Source organism: Pristiophorus japonicus, chromosome 15 (genome assembly GCF_044704955.1).
Source record: "Pristiophorus japonicus isolate sPriJap1 chromosome 15, sPriJap1.hap1, whole genome shotgun sequence".
Classification (NCBI taxonomy): Eukaryota; Metazoa; Chordata; class Chondrichthyes; family Pristiophoridae; genus Pristiophorus; species Pristiophorus japonicus.
The window spans coordinates 99,235,561-99,256,626 of NC_091991.1; the positions used below are offsets into that span (position 1 = coordinate 99,235,561).

Sequence of the window (21,066 nt, forward strand, 5' to 3'; positions counted from 1 at the left end):
TATGTGCTGTGTGAGGGTCCTCCGAGAGATGGGACATGTGCTGTGTGAGCCCCTCCGGGAGATGGGACATGTGCTGTGTCAGCCCCTCCGGGAGATGGGACAGGTGTTGTGTGATGGTCCTCTGGGAGATGCGACATGTGTTGTGTGAGGGTCCTCCGGGAGATGGGACATGTGCTGTGTGAGGGTCCTCCGGAAGATGGGATATGTGCTGTGTGAGGGTCCTCCGGGAGATGGGACATGTGTTGTGTGAGCCCCTCCGGGAGATGGGACATGTGCTGTGTCAGCCCCTCCAGGAGATGGGACATGTGCTATGTGAGGGTCCTCCGGGAGAGGGGACATGTGCTGCGTGAGGGTCCTCCGGGAGATGGGACATGAGATGTGTGAGGGTCCTCTGGGAGATGGGACATGTGCTGTGTGAGGGTCCTCCGGGAGAGGGGACATGTGCTGTGTGAGGGTCCTCTGGGAGATGGGACATGTGCTGTGTGAGGGTCCTCAGGGAGAGGGGCCATGTGCTGTGTGAGGGTCCTCAGGGAGATGGGACAAGTGCTGTGTGAGGCTCCTCCGCAAGATGGGACATGTGCTGTGTGAGGGTCCTCCGGGAGATGGGACATGTGCTGTGTGAGGGTCCCCGGGAGATGGGACAAGTGCTGTGTGAGGGTCCTCCGGGAGAGGGGACATGTGCTATGTGAGGGTCCTCTAGGAGATGGGACATGTGCTGTGTGTGGGACCTCTGGGAGATGAGACATGTGCTGTGTGAGGGTCCTCCTCGAGGTGGGACATGTGCTGTATGAGGGTCCTCCGGGAGATGGGACATGTGCTGTGTGAGGGTCCTCCGGCAGATGGGACATGTACTATGTGAAGGTCCTTCGGGAGATGGGACATGTGCTGTGTGAGGTTCCTCCGGGAGATGGGACATGTGCTGTGTGAGGATCCTCTGGGAGATGGGACGTGTGCTATGTGAGGGTGCTCCGGGAGATGGAACATGTGCTGTGTGAGGGACCTCCGGGAGATGGGACATGTGCTGTGTGAGGGACCTCAGGGAGATGAGACATGTGCTGTGTGAGGTTCCTCCGCGAGATGGGACATGTGCTGTGTGAGGGTCCTCCAGGAGATGGGACATGTGCTGTGTGAGGGTCTTTTGGGAGATGGGACATGTGCTGTGTGAGGGTCCTCCTCGAGTTGGGACATGTGCTGTGTGAGGGTCCTCCAGGAGTGGGGACATGTGCTGTGTGAGGGTCCTCCGGGAGAGGGGACATGTGCTGTGTGAGGGTCCTCCGGGAGATGGGACATGTGTTGTGTGAGGTTTTTCCGGGAGAGGGGTCATGTGCTGTGTGAGGGTCCTCCGGGCGATGGGACATGTGCTATGTGAGGGTCCTCCCTGAGAGGGGACATGTGTTGTGTGAGGGTCCTCCGGGAGATGGGACATGTGCAGTCTGAGATTCCTCCGGGAGATGGGACATGTGTTATGTGAGCCCCTCCGAGAGATGGGACATGTGCTGTGTGAGCCCCTCCGGGAGATGGGACATGTTCTGTGTCAGCCCCTCCGGGAGATGGGACATGTGTTGTGTGATGGTCCTCCGGGAGATGCGACATGTGTTGTGTGAGGGTCCTCCGGGAGATGGGACATGTGCTGTGTGAGGGTCCTCTGGGAGATGGGATATGTGCTGTGTGAGGGTCCTCCGGGAGATGGGACATGTGTTGTGTGAGCCCCTCCGGGAGATGGGACATGTGCTGTGTCAGCCCCTCCAGGTATTGGGACATGTGCTGTGTGAGGGTCCTCCGGGAGAGGGGACATGTGCTGCGTGAGGGTCCTCCGGGAGATGGGACATGAGATGTGTGAGGGTCCTCTGGGAGATGGGACATGTGCTGTGTGACAGACCTCTGGGAGATGGGACATGTGCTGTGTGAGGGTCCTCTGGGAGATGGGACATGTGCTGTGTGAGGGTCCTCCGGGAGAGGGGACATGTGCTGTGTGAGGGTCCTCTGGGAGATGGGACATGTGCTGTGTGAGGGTCCTCAGGGAGAGGGGCCATGTGCTGTGTGAGGGTCCTCAGGGAGATGGGACAAGTGCTGTGTGAGGGTCCTCCAGGAGTGGGGACATGTGCTGTGTGAGGGTCCTCCGGGAGAGGGGACATGTGCTGTGTGAGGGTCCTCCGGGAGATGGGACATGTGTTGTGTGAGGTTCCTCCGGGAGAGGGGACATGTGCTGTGTGAGGGTGCTCCGGGCGATGGGACATGTGCTATGTGAGGGTCCTCCCTGAGAGGGGACATGTGTTGTATGAGGGTCCTCCGGGAGATGGGACATGTGCTGTCTGAGATTCCTCCGGGAGATGGGACATGTGTTGTGTGAGCCCCTCCGATAGATGGGACATGTGCTGTGTGAGCCCCTCCGGGAGATGGGACATGTTCTGTGTCAGCCCCTCCGGGAGATGGGACATGTGTTGTGTGATGGTCCTCCGGGAGATGCGACATGTGTTGTGTGAGGGTCCTCCGGGAGATGGGACATGTGCTGTGTGGGGGTCCTCCGGGAGATGGGATATGTGCTGTGTGAGGGTCCTCCGGGAGATGGGACATGTGTTGTGTGAGCCCCTCCGGGAGATGGGACATGTGCTGTGTCAGCCCCTCCAGGTATTGGGACATGTGCTGTGTGAGGGTCCTCCGGGAGAGGGGACATGTGCTGCGTGAGGGTCCTCCGGAAGATGGGACATGAGATGTGTGAGGGTCCTCTGGGAGATGGGACATGTGCTGTGTGACGGACCTCTGGGAGATGGGACATGTGCTGTGTGAGAGTCCTCTGGGAGATGGGACATGTGCTGTGTGAGGGTCCTCCGGGAGAGGGGACATGTGCTGTGTGACGGTCCTCTGGGAGATGGGACATGTGCTGTGTGAGGGTCCTCAGGGAGAGGGGCCATGTGCTGTGTGAGTGTCCTCAGGGAGATGGGACAAGTGCTGTGTGAGGCTCCTCCGCAAGATGGGACATGTGCTGTGTGAGGGTCCTCCGGGAGATGGGACATGTGCTGTGTGAGGGTCCTCCAGGAGTGGGGACATGTGCTGTGTGAGGGTCCTCCGGGAGAGGGGACATGTGCTATGTGAGGGTCCTCTAGGAGATGGGACATGTGCTGTGTGTGGGACCTCTGGGAGATGAGACATGTGCTGTATGAGGGTCCTCCGGGAGATGGGACATGTGCTGTGTGAGGGTCCTCCAGGAGTGGGGACATGTGCTGTGTGAGGGTCCTCCGGGAGAGGGGACATGTGCTATGTGAGGGTCCTCTAGGAGATGGGACATGTGCTGTGTGTGGGACCTCTGGGAGATGAGACATGTGCTGTGTGAGGGTCCTCCTCGAGATGAGACATGTGCTGTATGAGGGTCCTCCGGGAGATGGGACATGTGCTGTGTGAGGTTCCTCCGCGAGATGGGACATGTGCTGTGTGAGGGTGCTCCAGGAGATGGGACATGTGCTGTGTGAGGGTCCTTTGGGAGATGGGACATGTGCTAAGTGAGTGTCCTCCTCGAGATGGGACATGTGCTGTGTGAGGGTCCTCCAGGAATGGGGACATGTGCTGTGTGAGGGTCCTCCAGGAGTGGGGACATGTGCTGTGTGAGGGTCCTCCGGGAGAGGGGACATGTGCTGTGTGAGGGTCCTCCGGGAGATGGGACATGTGTTGTGTGAGGTTCCTCCGGGAGAGGGGACATGTGCTGTGTGAGGGTCCTCCGGGCGATGGGACATGTGCTATGTGAGGGTCCTCCCTGAGAGGGGACATGTGTTGTGTGAGGGTCCTCCGGGAGATGGGACATGTGCTGTCTGAGATTCCTCCGGGAGATGGGACATGTGTTGTGTGAGCCCCTCCGATAGATGGGACATGTGCTGTGTGAGCCCCTCCGGGAGATGGGACATGTTCTGTGTCAGCCCCTCCGGGAGATGGGACATGTGTTGTGTGATGGTCCTCCGGGAGATGCGACATGTGTTGTGTGAGGGTCCTCCGGGAGATGGGACATGTGCTGTGTGAGGGTCCTCCGGGAGATGGGATATGTGCTGTGTGAGGGTCCTCCGGGAGATGGGACATGTGTTGTGTGAGCCCCTCCGGGAGATGGGACATGTGCTGTGTCAGCCCCTCCAGGTATTGGGACATGTGCTGTGTGAGGGTCCTCCGGGAGAGGGGACATGTGCTGCGTGAGGGTCCTCCGGAAGATGCGACATGAGATGTGTGAGGGTCCTCTGGGAGATGGGACATGAGATGTGTGAGGGTCCTCTGGGAGATGGGACATGTGCTGTGTGACGGACCTCCGGAAGATGCGACATGAGATGTGTGAGGGTCCTCTGGGAGATGGGACATGAGATGTGTGAGGGTCCTCTGGGAGATGGGACATGTGCTGTGTGACGGACCTCTAGGAGATGGGACATGTGCTGTGTGACGGACCTCTGGGAGATGGGACATGTGCTGTGTGAGGGTCCTCTGGGAGATGGGACATGTGCTGTGTGAGGGTCCTCCGGGAGAGGGGACATGTGCTGTGTGAGGGTCCTCTGGGAGATGGGACATGTGCTGTGTGAGGGTCCTCAGGGAGAGTGGCCATGTGCTGTGTGAGGGTCCTCAGGGAGATGGGACAAGTGCTGTGTGAGGCTCCTCCGCAAGATGGGACATGTGCTGTGTGAGGGTCCTCCGGGAGATGGGACATGTGCTGTGTGAGGGTCCTCCAGGAGTGGGGACATGTGCTGTGTGAGGGTCCTCCGGGAGAGGGGACATGTGCTATGTGAGGGTCCTCTAGGAGATGGGACATGTGCTGTGTGTGGGACCTCTGGGAGATGGGACAAGTGCTGTGTGAGGGTCCTCCTCGAGATGAGACATGTGCTGTATGAGGGTCCTCCGGGAGATGGGACATGTGCTGTGTGAGGTTCCTCCGCGAGATGGGACATGTGCTGTGTGAGGGTCCTCCAGGAGATGGGACATGTGCTGTGTGAGGGTCCTTTGGGAGATAGGACATGTGCTAAGTGAGTGTCCTCCTCGAGATGGGACATGTGCTGTGTGAGGGTCCTCCAGGAGTGGGGACATGTGCTGTGTGAGGGTCTTCCAGGAGTGGGGACATGTGCTGTGTGAGGGTCCTCCGGGAGAGGGGACCTGTGCTGTGTGAGGGTCCTCCGGGAGATGGGACATGTGTTGTGTGAGGTTCCTCCGGGAGAGGGGACATGTGCTGTGTGAGGGTCCTCCGGGAGATGGGACATGTGCTGTGTGAGGGTCCTCCGGGAGAGGGGACATGTGCTGTGTGAGGGTCCTCCGGGAGAGGGGACATGTGCTGTGTGAGCGTCCTCCGGCAGATGGGACATGTGTTGTGTGAGGATCCTCTGGGAGATGGGACATGTGCTGTGTGAGGGTCCTCCGGGAGATGGGACATGTGCTGTGTGAGGATCCTCCAGGAGATGGGACATGTGCTGTGTGAGGGCCCTCCGGGAGATGGGACATGTGTATGTGAGCCCCTGGAATGTATGTTTAATAGCTCACTCTGAAATATTTCCTGCAGACTGGAAGGAGGCTAATGAAGTCCCCATTTTAATAAATAGGTTGCAAGGCAGACCCGGGTAACGAGAGGCCCATCAGTTTAACATCAGTAATCGGTAAGATTCTTGAAAGAATTATCGGGAATGCAATATATGAATATTTGGATAGGGAGGGACATGTTAGGGACACCACAGCCCATAATAAAGAGTTCATGTCTCACAACTCTAATTGTATTTTTTGAAGTTACAATGTTGGTGGATGAGGGAAGCCCAGTAGACATTGTCTACTTCGATTTCCAAAAACCTTTTGACATGGTACCGCACAAGAAGCTTCTCTATAAGATCGGAGCCTCTGGTATTCGTGATAATATATTGAACTGGATACAGAACTGGCTGGCAGGATGTAGGTAAAGAGCAGTTATAGATGGATTTGGATCTGTTTGGAGACCGGTCACCAGTGGTGTCCCGCAGGGATCAGTGTTGGGACCATTGCTTATTACTATTTTTATTAATGATCTGGATTGTGGGGTTGGGGCACAATTTGCAAATTTGGAAATTATTCCAAGATCTGTGCGAGTGCTCTCGCTGCATAAGAGGCTCATCTGATTCAGGCAGATCTTAAAGTGTTGGGAGACTGGCCTCGTGACTGGAAAATGATGTGTAACTTGGATAAGTTCAGTGTTATGCATGTGGGTAGGGCAAATGCTCAACATTCATACACCCTCCAGGGAAAGGCATTAAAGATGGAGGTAGAGATTTAGGCATTCTAGTGAATACATCCTTAAAGGTACACCAGCAATGTTGTGCAGCGACAGCTAGAACCAATAGGGTGTTGGGGTGTATCCATAGGACAATGGAGTATAAGACGAGGCGTACAGTTTTGTCCTTATACAAGACCTTAGTCAGGCCGCACTTGGAATACTGTGTCCAGTTTTGGTCTCCTCACATGGTGGGTGATATTGAGGCTCTGGAAAGGGCCACTGGACTAATTCCAAGTCTAAAGCATCTTAGTTACCAAGATAGGTTAAAAGAGTTGGGATTCTTTACCTTAGAGCAGCGTAGACTTAGGGCGATATGATTGCGGTTTATAAGGTAATGAAGGTGAAAGAGTGTTCCAGCTGACCATTTTTTTCAATTAAGTAGGTTCGACAGGACCAGGGACACAAATTTCAGTTGTCCAAGGCTAGATCTAGGTTAGACATCAGGAAGTGGTTCTTTTCCCAGAGAACAGTAGACCTCTGGGACAAGCTGCCCTCATCATGTGGTGGATTCAGACTCACTGAATTCCTTCAAGTAAAAGCTGGATTTGTTTCTGGCTGCAGCTGAGATTAACACTTACAGAAGGTAGGTACTGCAGGGAATTTAAAGGCCAGAGTGATCTCCTAGACTAGTTTCCATCGCTTAGATGCGTCGGAGAGGAATTTCCCAGATTTTATTTTCCCAAATTGGCCTAGGTTTTTTTTTAAATCTGTTTTTTTGCCTCTCCCAGGAGATCACATGGATTCGGGTGGAGTGAAGTGTATACGTTGAGATATATCGCAATTGTGTGGGAAAGGCTTGATGGATCAGATGGTTTTTACCTGTCCGTCATTTTTCTTATGTATTAAAACGCTTCCTCTACACTGTCCCATCGAACACTACCAGAGCAGGGACAGCACTGATTCGATTCAGAATAAAGCTCCCTCTACACTGTCTCATCAAACAATCCCAGGACAGGTACAGCACGGCTTAGATACAGAATAAATCTCAGGCCCCGTGGTGACAGGCGCGAGTGAGCTGGGTCACGGGCCGCCATCTTGCATAGGGCGGGATCAGGGCGCATGCACGGCCATCTTGGTTCAGGAACCAAGAGTGGGCGGGGCTTCAGAATCTGTGTTCCCAACTGGGTCCCAGTGCCCGGGAGATGGAAAATCCTGGGCAACACACTTTTCATCATCTTTCAATCAGAGACTGGTTGCAAGATGGAAGGAGGCCATTTGGCCCGTCGAGCCCATGCCGGCTATCTGCAAGATCTTCTGCTAATCCCACTCTATCTACTCTGTCCAGACCCCTCATGATTTTGAGCACCTCTGTCAAATCTCCTCTCCATCTTCTCTGTTCTGTGAACAACCCCAACTTCTCCAGACTATCCACGTAACTGAAGTCCCTCATCCCTGGAATCATTCTCCTAAATCTTTTCTGCACCCTTTCAAAAGGCCTTCGTATACTTACTAAAATGTGATAGCCAGAATTGCTCCAGCTCAGTCAATAAGCTCCTCGCTGGAGTGGAACTAAACTACAGAACCGGTGGGAACCTGTTCAACCTTCGTCGTCTCCAGGCCAGGTCCAAGACCACCCCAACCTCTGTCGTTGAGCTACCGTACATGGACAATACCTGCGTCTGCGAACATACAGAGGCTGAACTCCAAGTCATAGTCGACGTATTTACTGAGGCGTATGAAAACATGGGCCTTACACTAAACATCCGTAAGACAAAGGTCTTCCACCAGCCTGTCCTCGCTGCACAGCACTCCCCCTCCACCCACCCCTTCCCTCAATGACTATCTGTCCCACCTGTGACAGGGACTGTGGCTCTCGTATTGAACTGTTCAGCCACCTAAGGACTCATTTTGAGAGTGGAATCAAGTCTTCCTCGATCCGAGGGACTGCCTATAATGATGATGATGATGACCCAGAACTGCACACAATACTCCAGTTGAGGCAGAACCAGTATTTTATGCAGGTTCAACAAAATATCCACACTTCTGTACTCTATACCTCTATTCATGAAGCCTAGGATCCCGTAAGTCTTTGTAACCACTTTCTCAACCAGCGCTGCCACCTTCAGTAATTGGTGCACACATACTCCTGGGTCTCTGTTCATGCAACCCTTTACAATTGTACCCTTTAGTTTAGATTTCCTCGCCTCTTTCTTCCTACCAAAATGTATTACTTTTGAACTTTTCTACGTTAAGTTTCATCTGCCACATGTCTGCCCATTCCACCAGCCTGTCTCTGTCTTTCTGAAGTCTATCACTATCCTCCTCACTGTTCACTGTACTTCCAAGTTTTGTGTGAGCTGTAGATTTGGAAATTGTGCCCTGTCACCCAAGTCTACGTCATTAATATAGATCTAAAAAAGCAGTGGCTCCAGTACCGACCCCTAGAGAACAGCACTTCCTCCAGTCTGAAAAACAATCATTCACCACGACTCTGTGTCACTTAGCCACTTTCATATCCATGCTGCCACTGTCCCCGTTATTCCATGGGCTTCGATTTTTCTGGTATTGATAACACGCCTGGGATCACTAAACACAAAACCCAGTCTGTTAATCACTTTCAGCTACTGGACTTAGCATGTGCCCCACAGCATCTCTTCTACCTTCAATATGTGAATCGAGCATCACGCCTGTAAACCAGGTTTAAGTTTATATCCACTCAGCAAATCTATTTAGGAAAAGCCTGTAGGCCGATGAGTCACTGTTAAGGTGCCAGTGTGCTGCTGGTTTGCTTGGCATTTTGCCTGTAATGGACTCCATATTTTGGTCTCCATATTTACGAAAGGATATACTTGCATTGGAGGCTGTTCAGTGAAGGTTCACTAGGTTGATTCTGGAGATGAGGGGATTGACTTATGAAGATAGCTTGAGTAGGTTGGGCCTATACACATTGGAATTCAGAAAAATGAGAGGTGATTTTATCGAAACATAAGATAATGAGGGGGCTTGACGAGGTGGATGCAGAAAGGATATTTCCACTCATAGGGGAAACTAAAACCAGGGGACATAGTCTTAGAATAAGGGGCCACCCAATTAAAACTGAGATGAGGAATTTCTTCTCAGAGGGTTGTAAATCTGTAGAATTCTCCGCCCAGGAGAGCTGTGGAGGCTGGGTCTTTGAATATATTTAAGGCGGAATTAGACAGATTTTTGAGCGATAAGGGTTATGGGGAGCAGGCAGGGAAGTGGAAGTGAGTCCATGATCAGATCAGCCATGATTTTATTGAATGGCGGAGCAGGCTCGATGGGCCAAATGGCCTACTCCTGCTCCTATTTCTTATGTTCTAACTGAACATTTCTCCCAGTGTAACCTTGTCTGTAATGAAATATATGTATTTTAATAAGCCTCAGGTCCTTGCTCATGTCTGCTGCAGATTCCGGAGTTGATTCCAGAGATGAGGGGGTTGCCGTATGACGATAGGTTGAGTAGGTTGGGCCTATACACATTGGAGTTCAGAAGAATGAGGTGATCTCAGTGTGGCCCTGAAGGACTGTGTCCAGGCTGAAGTTCTGTTCCCCCTGTACGATCCTCCGCACAGATTGTCCTTTCTCAGCTCCAGCCAGGTGATGCTAAACATTCAGGTGGGAAAGACAAAAATCCACAGCAATGTGTTGAAAGCAACACTAATTTATGTGTCTATAGCCCAAATATTAAACCCCTTTCCAGTTACAGGAGTTATTACCATCAGCGTTACAGGAGTTATAAACCCCAACTGTCAGAATGAAGACGATGCAGTCCAGGATGTGATTACCAGCAGCAATAACAGCAGAATCTAACCCCTGCAGTTACTTGTGAACTCGCTGGTGTCTCAGCAGGTTGCCTGACAGAGAGAATCCCTTCCCACACTCACAGCAGGTGAACGGCCTCTCCCCAGTGTGAACTCGCTGGTGTCTCTGCAGGTCGGATGACTGAGGGAATCCCTGCCCACACTCAGAGCAGGTGAACGGCCTCTCCCCAGTGTGAACTCGCTGGTGTCTCTGCAGGATGGATGATGTAGTGAATCCCTTCCCACAGTCGGAGCAGGTGAACGGCCTCGCCCCAGTGTGAACTCGCTGGTGTGTCAGCAAGTCGGATGACCGAGTGAATCCCTTCCCACAGTCGGAGCAGGTGAACGGCCTCTCCCCAGTGTGAACTCGCTGGTGTGTCAGCAGGTCGGATGACCGAGTGAATCCCTTCCCACACTCGGCGCAGGTGAACGGCCACTCCCCAGTGTGAAGTCGCTGATGCCTCAGCAGGTGGGATGATGTAGTGAATCCCATCCCACAGTCAGAGCAGGTGAACAGCCTCTCCGCAGTGTGAATTCGCTGGTGTGTCAGCAGGTCGGATGACCGAGTGAATCCCTTCCCACAGTTGGAGCAGGTGAACAGCCTCTCCCCAGTGTGAACTCGCCGATGTGTTTCCAGCTGGGACGGGTAGTTGAATCGTTTCCCACAATCCCCACATTTACACGGTTTCTCCCCAGTGTGACTGCACTTGTGTCTCTCCAGTTTGAATGATCGGCTGAAGCCTTGTCCACACACAGAGCATGTGTACCGTTTCTCCCCAATGTGAACGGTGCCTTCTGCTTCCATGGTCAAAGGCTGATGATATTCCAGACCCGATGGATCGAGTGACAATCAGATCTTGAGGTGATGTTTGGTTTGAGCTTCCAGTCGACAAATCCTCCCCTTTTAACATCCTGTAAAGTGAATTTCAAACAGGAAAAAGGGAGTGTGAGAGAGAACCCACAAAAACACAAAGGCAGGTTGTGAAATTGAACTTAATGAATCTGGTCATTTGTGGGGCCGGCACTAAAAAAAAGTGACCATGAAATCTGCCGGATTGTCATAAAAATACATCTGGGTCACTGCTGTCCTTCATGGAAGGGAACCCACCTCCCTCGACAGGCCCACGTGGGAAATTGTTGGTCCCACTGGGCCTAGAAGTACTGGGGGTGAAACCCAGCAGCTTCTCCCCCCTCTCTATCCAGCTCAAACTGATGTAACAAACAGAGCCACACAGGAGGCCAGGGAGTGACTTCCACATCCAGCGCCCACCTGATACAGAGCGGCTAGGAATTGCTGGGCCTGCTGTATAAATGCAAGTTGTTGTTTTGCTGGTGTGGGGGAGGTGCTGCCCCCGGGGGTTGCTGGTGCCAGGCCCAGCGGCTCTGACTCAGGGACCGAGAGCCGCACTCGGTGTTGCCCGGGGACCGAGAGCCGCACGCGGTGTTGCCCGGGGACCGAGAGCCGCACGCGGTGTTGCCCGGGGACCGAGAGCCGCACGCGGTGTTGCCCGGGGACCGAGAGCCGCACGCGGTGTTGCCCGGGGACCGAGAGCCGCACTCGGTGTTGCCCGGGGACCGAGAGCCGCACTCGGTGTTGCCCGGGGACCGAGAGCCGCACTCGGTGTTGCCCGGGGACCGAGAGCCGCACTCGGTGTTGCCCGGGGACCGAGAGCCGCACTCGGTGTTGCCCGGGGACCGAGAGCCGCACTCGGTGTTGCCCGGGGACCGAGAGCCGCACTCGGTGTTGCCCGGGGACCGAGAGCCGCACTCGGTGTTGCCCGGGGACCGAGAGCCGCACTCGGTGTTGCCCTGGGACGGAGAGCCGCACTCGGTGTTGCCCGGGGCCCGAGAGCCGCACTCGGTGTTGCCCGGAGCCCGAGAGCCGCACTCGGTGTTGCCCTGGGACCGAGAGCCGCACTCGGTGTTGCCCGGGGCCCGAGAGCCGCACTCGGTGTTGCCCGGGGCCCGAGAGCCGCACTCGGTGTTGCCCGGGGCCCGAGAGCCGCACTCGGTGTTGCCCGGGGCCCGAGAGCCGCACTCGGTGTTGCCCTGGGACCGAGAGCCGCACTCGGTGTTGCCCGGGGACCGAGAGCCGCACTCGGTTATAAATGAGGCTGACAAAAAGCAGGAAACTATAGACCAGTTAGCCTAACATTTGTGGTTGGTTAAATGTTGAAGAGCTCATTCTTAAAGAAGAATTAGCACGACATTTGGAAAAGCATAATTCGGTCAGGCAGAGTCAGCATGGATTTATGAAGGGGAAGTCATGTTTGACAAATTTGCTGGAATTCTTTGAGCATGTGATGAACAGGGTGGATAAAGGGGAACCAGTGGATGTGGTATATTTGGACTCCCAGAAGGCATTTGACAAGGTGCCAAAAAAAAGGTTACTGCACAAGATAAAAGTTCACAGGGCTGGGGTAATATATTAGCATGGATAGAGGATCGGCTAACTAACAGAAAACAGAGAGTCGGGATAAATGGTTCATTCTCGGGTTGGTAATCAGTAACTAGTGGGGTGCCGCAGGGATCAGTGCTGGGACCCCAACTATTTACAATCTATATTAACAACTTGGAAGAAGGGACTGTGTAATGTAGCCAAGTTTGCTGGCAATACAAAGGTAGGAGGAAAAGCAATGTGTGAGGAGGACACAAATAATCTGCAAAAGGTCACAGATAGGCTAAGTGAGTGGGCAAAAATTTGGCAGATGGAGTATAATGTTGGAAAGTGTGAGGTCATGCACTTCGGCAGAAAAAAAATCAAAGAGCAAGTTATTATTTAAATGGAGAAAGATTGCAAAGTGCTGCAGTACAGCGGGACTTGGGGGTACTTGTGCATGAAACACAAAAGGTTAGTATGCAGGTACAGCAAATGATCAGGAAGGCCAATGCAATCTTGACCTTTATTGCAAAGGGGTTGGAGTATAAAAGCAGGGAGGTCTTGCTACAGTTATACAGGTTATTGGTGAGGCCACACCTGGAATACTGCGTGCAGTTTGGGTTTCCATATTTATGAAAGGATATATTTGCTTTGGAGGAAGTTGAGAAAAGGTTCACTCGATTGATTCCAGAGATGAGGGGTTGACTATGAGAAAAGGTTGAGGAGGTTGGGCCTCTACTCATTGAATTCAGAAGAATGAATCAGAGGTGATCTTATCGAAATGTATAAGATAATGAGGGGGCTTGACAAGGTGGTAGCAGAGAGGATGTTTTCACTGATAGGGGAGACTAGAACTAGGGGGCATAATCTTAGAATAAGGGGCCCCCCATTTAAAACTGAGATGAGGAGGAATTTCTTCTCTCAGAGGGTTGTAAATCAGTGGAATTCGCTGCCTCAGAGAGCTGTGGAAGCTGGGACATTGAATATATTTAAGACAGAGATAGACAGTGTCTTAACCAATAAGGGAATAAGGGGTTATGGGGAGCGGGCAGGGAAGTGGACCCGAGTCCATGATCGGATCAGCCATGATCGTATCAAATGGCAGAGCAGGCTCGAGGGGCCTATTTCTTATGTTCTTATTTTCTTATGTAGTGGGTGTCTGGTATGGGAGTGTGGATTTTACTCATATCTGTCCATCTCTGGTTTCTGGATGAGGGTTTTACTCTGTGTGTTAGTTTCTGATACGAGAGCATGGATTTTATCCTGTATCTGTCAATTTCTGGTAATTGCCTGTGGGTTTCATTCTGTATCAAAAAGGGCCACATTACAACATAATTCTAAAAGGACAAAGAGTGTTAAAAAAACAAGCCTGAAGGCTCTGAGTCTCAAAGTGAGGAGCATTCGTAATAAGGTGGACCAATTAACTGCACAGATAGCTATGAACAGATATGATGTAATTGGGATTACTGAGACATGGCTCCAGGGTAACCAAGGCTGGGAACATAACATCCAGGGGTATTCAATATTCAGGAACGATAGACAGGAAGGAAAAGGAGGTGGAGTAGTGTTAATGGTTAAAGAGGAGGTTAATGCAATAGTAAGGAAGGACATTAGCTGGAATAATGTGGAATCTATATAGGTAGAGCTGCGAAACACCAAAGGGCTGAAAACATTAGTTGGGGTTGCGGATGGTATCAAACAGGAAATTAGGGATGCGTGCAATAAGGGTACAGCAGTTATCATGGGGGTGACTTTAACCTACATATTGATTGGGCGAACCAAACTTGTAGCAATACGGTGGAGGAGGATTTCCTGGAGTGTGTAAGGGATGGTTTTCTAGACCAATATGTCAAGGAACCAACTGGAGAGCGGGCCATCCTAGACTGGGTCTTGTGTAACGAGAGAGGATTAATTAGCAATCTGGTCGTCCGTGACCCCTTGGGGAAGAGTGACCATAATATGGTAGAATTCTTCATTAAGATGGAGAGCGACACAGTTAACTCAGAGACTAGGGTCCTGAACTTAAAGGAAACTTCAATGGTATGAGATGTGATTTGGCTAGGATAAACTGGCAAATGATACTTAAAGGGTTGACGGTGGATAGGCAATGGTAGATATTTAAAGATCACATGGATGAATTACAACTATTGTACATCCCTGTCTGGCGTAAAAATAAAACAGGAAAGGTGGCTCAACCGTGGCTAACAAGGGAAATTAGGGACAGTGTTAAATCCAAGGAAGAGGCATATAAATTGGCCAGAAAAAGCAGCAAACCTGAGGACTGGGAGAAATTTAGAATTCAGCAGAGGAGGACTAAGGGTCTAATTAGGAGGGGGAAAATAAATAGAGTATGAGAGTAAGCTTGCAGGGAACATTAAAAACTGACTGCAAATGCTTCTATAGATATGTGAAGAGAAAAAGATTAGTGAAGTCTAATGTAGGCCCCTTGCAGTCAGAATCAGGTGAATTCATAATGGGGAACAAGGAAATGACAGACCAATTGAACAAATACTTTGGTCCTGTCTTCACTAAGGAAGACACAAATAACCTCCCGAAAATACTAGGGGACCGAGGGTCTCGCGGGAAGGTGGAACTGATGGAAATTCTTATTAGACTGGAAATGGTAGTAGGGAAACTGATGGGACTGAAGGCCGATAAATCCCCAGGGCCTGATAGTTTGCATCCCAGAGTAGTTAAAGAAGTGGCCCTAGAAATAGTAGATGCATTGGTGGTCATTTCCCGGAATTCCACAGACTCTGGATCAGTACCTATGGATTGGAGGATAGCTAATGTAACCCCACTTTTTAAAAAAGGAGGGAGAGGGAAAACAGAGAATTATAGGCCGGTTAGCCTGACATTGGTGGTGGGGAAAATGCTGGAATCAATTATTAAAGATGTAATAGCAGAGCATTTGGAAAGCAGTGATAGGATCGGTCCAAGTCAGCATGGATTTATGAAAGGGAAATCATGCTTGACAAATCTTCGAGTTTTTTGAGGATGTAACTAGTAGAGTGGATAAGGGAGAACCAGTGGATATGGTGTATTTGGAATTTCAAAAGGCTTTTGACAAGGTCCCACACAAGAGATTAGTGTGTAAAATTAAGGCACATAGTATTGGGGGTAATGTATTGATGTGGAGGGAGAACTGGTTGGCAGACAGGAAGCAAAGAGTGGGAATAAACGGGTCCTTTACAGAATGGGGTGGAGCTCACATTCACATAACAGAGATGGAAAGATACAGCGCAAAATACACACTCACACACCAGGAATGGAAAGAAACATAGAAAATAGGTGCAGGAGCAGGCCATTGGGCCCTTCGAGCCTGCACCGCCATTCAATATGATCATGGCTTATCATGCAACTTCAGTACCCCACTCCCACTTTCTCTCCATACCCCCTGATCCCCTTAGCTGTAAGGGCCACATCTAACTCCCTCCTGCATATATCCAATGAACTGGACTCCACAACTTTCTGTGGTAGAGAATTGCACAGGTTTACCACTCTCTGGGTGAAAAAGTTTCTCCTCATTTCAGTCCGATATGGCTTACACCTTATCCTTAGACTTCCCCAACATCGGGAACATTCTTCCTGCATCTAACCTGTCAGTCCCGTCATAATTTTATATGTTTCTATGAGATCCCCTCTCATTCTTCTAAATTCCAGTGACTGTAAGCCTAGCCGATCCAGTCTTTCTTCATATGTCAGTCCTGCCATCCCGGTGAACCTTCGCTGCACTCCCTCAATAGCAAGAACGTCCTTCCTCAGATTAAGAGACCAAAACTGCACACAATACTCAAGGTGTGGTCTCACCAAGGCCCTTTACAACTGCAGTAAGACTTCCCTGCCCCTATACTCAAATCCCCTCGCTATGAAGGCCAGCATGCCAGTTGCTTTCTTTACTGCCTGCTGTACCTGCATGCCTACCTTCAGTGACTGATGTATCATGACACCCAGGTCTCTTTGCACCTCCCATTTTACTAATCTGTCACCATTCAGATAATCTGCCTTCCTGTTTTTGCCTCCAAAGTGGATAACCTCACATTTATCCACATTATACTGCATCTGCCATGCAATTGCCCATTCACCTAACCTGTCCAAGTCACCCTGCAGCCTCTGAGCATCCTCCTCACAGCTCACACTGCCACCCAGCTTAGTGTCATCTGCAAATTTGTAGATATTACATTAAATTCCTTTGTCTAAATCATTAATGTATATTGTAAATCGCTGAGATCCCAGCACTGAACCTTGCGGCACCCCACTCTGCCACTTCGGACCACTGTGGGACTGACAGCTTCTGCTGCCTGTGACAATAGGATTGAGGCCAGTTCTGTGTCTCTGCGCTCTGTGAGTGATAATCTACTTACTGTGTATGAGAAGGAGCTGCCTGCACTGTTCCTTGTGTTCCGGGTGGAGGAAAGATCACATTTGTTCTGGCTGGTTGAAGAATTTTGCTCTGAGAATAATAATACGAGAACATTATTAGTTCTAAGATATGGATGTGGGGGAGAATATGATGTATCTGAGGGAGCGACAATGTAGCCCTCGATCAACACGGTTCTGGAGAACTCAGCTCACTGAAACAATATAAACCATCTTTAAAATATCTTCTCCCACACTCCCCTCCTGGTGCCTGCATTAGTTGCACTTTGTGAAACTCCCCACATTCTCACTGTCAGGCTGTGTTTCCTTCCGGACTCAATGCCGAACTCTGAGCCCATCTGCGGACACGCTCCCAAAGCGCTGCGCTGCTGTAAGGAGGCTGCTACTCGCTGCCGGGGCCGTGGTGTCTCCATTCTCGGCTGTTTTAAACCATCTTCTTCCACTCACTGAGTGAAAATGGTGATCACAGGCAGGGCTGGGGGAGGGGAGGGTACATGCTCTCTTCTGGTTACTGGAAATCGACACAGGGGTCGGGGCTGAACCGTGCATGCGCAGCTCTCTGCAATAATTCAGCCTGTAAAAATCAAAGTGCACTTTTCCCAATTTACTTTTATCAGAATCTGAGCAAAGGAACTGGGCCTGGGGGAAAAGGACAGAGAATGATTAAAGCTGGGAGCCTTGTCTCTTGGAGATGCTCAATTTGGGATCATTCCGTGCAGAGCGTTTCTCTCCATGAGCCCGTCTTCACAAAGCAATCCTACAGAAACGTCAGAGGGACGAGGGAGTGGAGTGTTTGCTGGGTCCGTGCAGGAACTAATATCTGACAGAAACAATCTGAGATCAGTTTAATTAGAGTAAAACACTTGGTCACTCAGAGTAATACCGAAGTGGATAATCAAGGGGCTATAGTGAGGGAGGAACTTAATACAATCACTATTCATAATAAAGTAGTACTCGGAAAAATAATGGGACTAAAGGCAGACAAGTCACCTTGCCCTGATGGCTTACATCGTAAGGTCTTAAGAGAAGTGGCTGCAGAGATAGTGGACACAATAGTTATAATCTGCCAAAATTCCCTGATTCTGGGGCGGTCCCAACAGATTGGAAACCAAAAACGTAACGCCTCTACTTAAAAAAGGAGGCAGACAAAAAGCAGGAAACTATAGACCAGTTGGCCTAACATCTGTCATTGGGAAAGTGCTGGAGTCCATTATTAAGGAAGCAGTAGCGGGACATTTGGAAAAGCATAATTCGGTCAGGCAGAGTCAGCATGGATTTATGAAAGGGAAATCATGTTTGACAAATTTGCTGGAGTTCTTTGAGGATGTAATGAGTAGGATGGATAAGGCGGAACCAATGGATGTGGTGTATTTGGATTTCCAGAAGGCATTTTATAAGGTGCCACATAAGAGGTTACTGCACAAGATAAAACCTCATAGGGTTGGGGGCAGTATATTAGCATAGATAGAGGATTGGTTAACTAACAGAAAACAGAGAGTTGGGATAAATGGGTCTTTTTCTGGTTGGCAAATGGTGATTAGTGGGGTACCGCAGGTATCGATACTGGGTCCTCAACTATTTACAATCTGTATTAATGAGTTGGAAGAAGGGACAGAGTGTAATAGAGCCAAGTTTGCTGCTGATACAAAACTGGGTGGGAAAGCAAATTGAGAACACAAAAAATCTGCAAAGGGATATAGACAGGCGAAATGAGTGGGCAAAAATTTGTCAGATGTAGTATAATATGGGAAAATGTGAGGTTTATCCACTTTGGCAGAAATAATAGAAAAGCAAATTATAATTTAAATGGAGAAAAATTGCAAAGTGCTACAGGACAGAGAGACCTGAGGATGTTTGTGCATAAAACACAAAAAGTTAGTGTGCAGGTACAGCAAATAATCAGGAAGGCAAATGGAATGTTGGCCTTTATTGCAAGCGGTATAAAGCAGAGAAATCCTGCTACAACTGTACAGGGTATTGGTGAGACCACACCTAAAATACTGCATGCAGTTTTGGTCTCTGTATTTAAGGAAGGATACACTTGCATTGGAGGCTGTTCAGAGGTTAATTCCGGCGATAAGGGAGTTGTCTTATGAGGATAGGTTGAGCCGATACACATTGGAGTTCAAAAGAATAAGAGGTGATCTTATCGAAACATATGATAACGAGGGGATCCAGGGAGGATATTTCCACTCATAGGGTAAACTAAAACTAGGGTGCATAGTCTCAGAATAAGGGGCCACCCATTTAAAATTGAGATGAGGAGAAATTTCTTCGCTCAGAGGGTTGTAAATCTATGGAATTCTCTGCCCGAGAGCTGTGGAGGCTGGGTCATTGAATATATTTAAGGCCGAGATCAACAGATTTTTGAGCGATAAGGGATTAAAGGGTTATGGGGAGCGGGCAAAGAAGTGGAACTGAGTCCATGATCAGATCAGCCATGATCTTATTGAATGGCAGAGCCGGCTCCAATGGCCAAATGACCCACTCCTGCTCCTATTTCTTATGTTATTATGTTCTTATGAGATAATAACCTGAGACTGTTAACGGGGATTCCAACGCTGGGACTGTACGTGGGGATTGTAACCCTGGGAGTGAACAGCTCTGGGGCTTTCCTGTTACAATTGTCTGGGACGTAAACCATAAGCTTAGCACTGAGCAGCGCCTTTCGGAGATGGTGAGAAATCCGAGGTATCCAGAGAATAACTAAGCTGTTACTTTACCAAGATGGCCGCGCATGCGCTTTGCTGTTCACTGAATCAAGATGGCGAAGAACTGACCCTGCCTTCCTGTACAAAGATGGCCGCCGTTACCCTGGCCCTGTGACCGGGAGAAAGCCTCGAGGCTGCAGTCGCCGATATTCCGGTTATTATTCCCGGCTGCCGGCGGGCTCCAGTGGTTTATGAAGCCAACCCGCTGGTCCATTATTTCCCTCCGGCGCGCTGACATTGAGCTGTTTTGCGGAGCACATTTCACCATACCTGCTCCGCCATTACACGCACCGCGCATGCTCCAAACACAGCCAAGTCCCGCGCCTGCGCACTGGGCCCCTGTAGTCTGGGGTCGGCAAATTCTCCGTCGCGGGGAATGTTGGGTAAATAGGAACGGCCAATCAGTGTATGGAAGAGGATTTACTGGGTCCCCATTGGCCACTGAACCATGTTCATTCTGGCACTTAGACTTTGTTTCTGCTGCTCTGAATAACCCCTATACCTGAGCTGGAGATTAATGTTCTGTATAAATATGAAATAAATCAGCTTGTTTCAAACACCGTATGTCCAATATTTCATTTTTCCTTAATAAGAGACTAATGTTTCCTTCCCTTCCATTTTGGGCCTTTTCTTACTCTAGATTATTTCACTTCTCACGTAATTCATCTGTTCCCAAATCAAATCCCAAGCTTGTTTATTTTGAGCATACGGCTTGTGGATGTCTCAGACTGAACCGGCGTGTCTCACTTTACACTCATTTGACGTTCCTTTCAACCAACCCTTGAAAGAACTATCTTGCGTAAGACTGGAAATCTGTTATTTTCTATATTGTTTAACGATTTTTAAATGCGGTTAATAGATCTCCACACATACTGCATGTGATCAACTTTGAAATGTTCAAATCTTTGTAATTGCCTTTGCTAATTTTGATTGGTTAATTGATTACAATTACTTGTTACTAACATACCTTGCGGTATTTCTTGCATCAAAATAATTGTTTAAATACTTCCTTTATCAGGTCTTTAGCTTCCCCACTGATCTCTGTTTCCTCTTGTGGGGGGAATCTCGAACTAGATGGCAAAGTCTGAGCATAAGGGGGCGCCCATTTAAAATGGAAATGAAGAGGAATTTCTTCTCTCAGAGGGTCGTGTATCTTTGAAATTCTCTACCCCAGAGAACAGTGGAGTCTGGTCATTGAAAATATTTAAGTTGCAGATAGACTGATTTTTGAAAGACAGTGGAGTCAAGGTTTATGGGGAGAGGGCTGGGAAGTGGAATTGAGGCCAAGATCAGATCAGCCAAGATCTTATTGAATGAAGGGGTGGGCTCAAGGGGCCAGATGGCCTACTTCTGCTCCTATTTCTTGTGTTCTTAGCCTTGGTTTAGATGTAGCTTTCATGGTTGTGGTTTGTGGTTATTTGTTTGGATTGGGATTAGTGGTTGGGGTAGTCAGTAGGATATTCGGCTTAGGATATAATGATTAACTTAGAAAGCACTATTGGCAATATAAGTGTCACTTGACATGCCCTTTTCCATTTCATGTTTATAACCTGACAGAGCCGAGTCACAAAACAGCCT

General features: G+C 49.9%; 1 protein-coding gene across 2 annotated transcripts; it reads right to left on the reverse strand.

Annotated features, from left to right (window-relative positions):
* Window positions 1-9,839: 9,839 nt before the first annotated feature.
* Window positions 9,840-19,792, reverse strand: LOC139225822 (zinc finger protein 773-like). Of its 2 annotated transcripts, none has more exons than XM_070856670.1 (3): window positions 19,759-19,792; window positions 16,762-16,850; window positions 9,840-10,929 (listed from the first exon to the last, which is right to left on the reverse strand). In XM_070856670.1, the coding sequence occupies exon 3, from the start codon at window positions 10,820-10,822 to the stop codon at window positions 10,037-10,039; it is 786 nt and encodes a 261-aa protein (XP_070712771.1). In that variant the 5' UTR covers window positions 10,823-10,929; window positions 16,762-16,850; window positions 19,759-19,792; the 3' UTR covers window positions 9,840-10,036. The 2 variants fall into 2 exon arrangements, with proteins under 2 accessions (XP_070712771.1, XP_070712770.1); XM_070856669.1 differs by having other exon boundaries at window positions 19,558-19,781.
* Window positions 19,793-21,066: the final 1,274 nt, after the last annotated feature.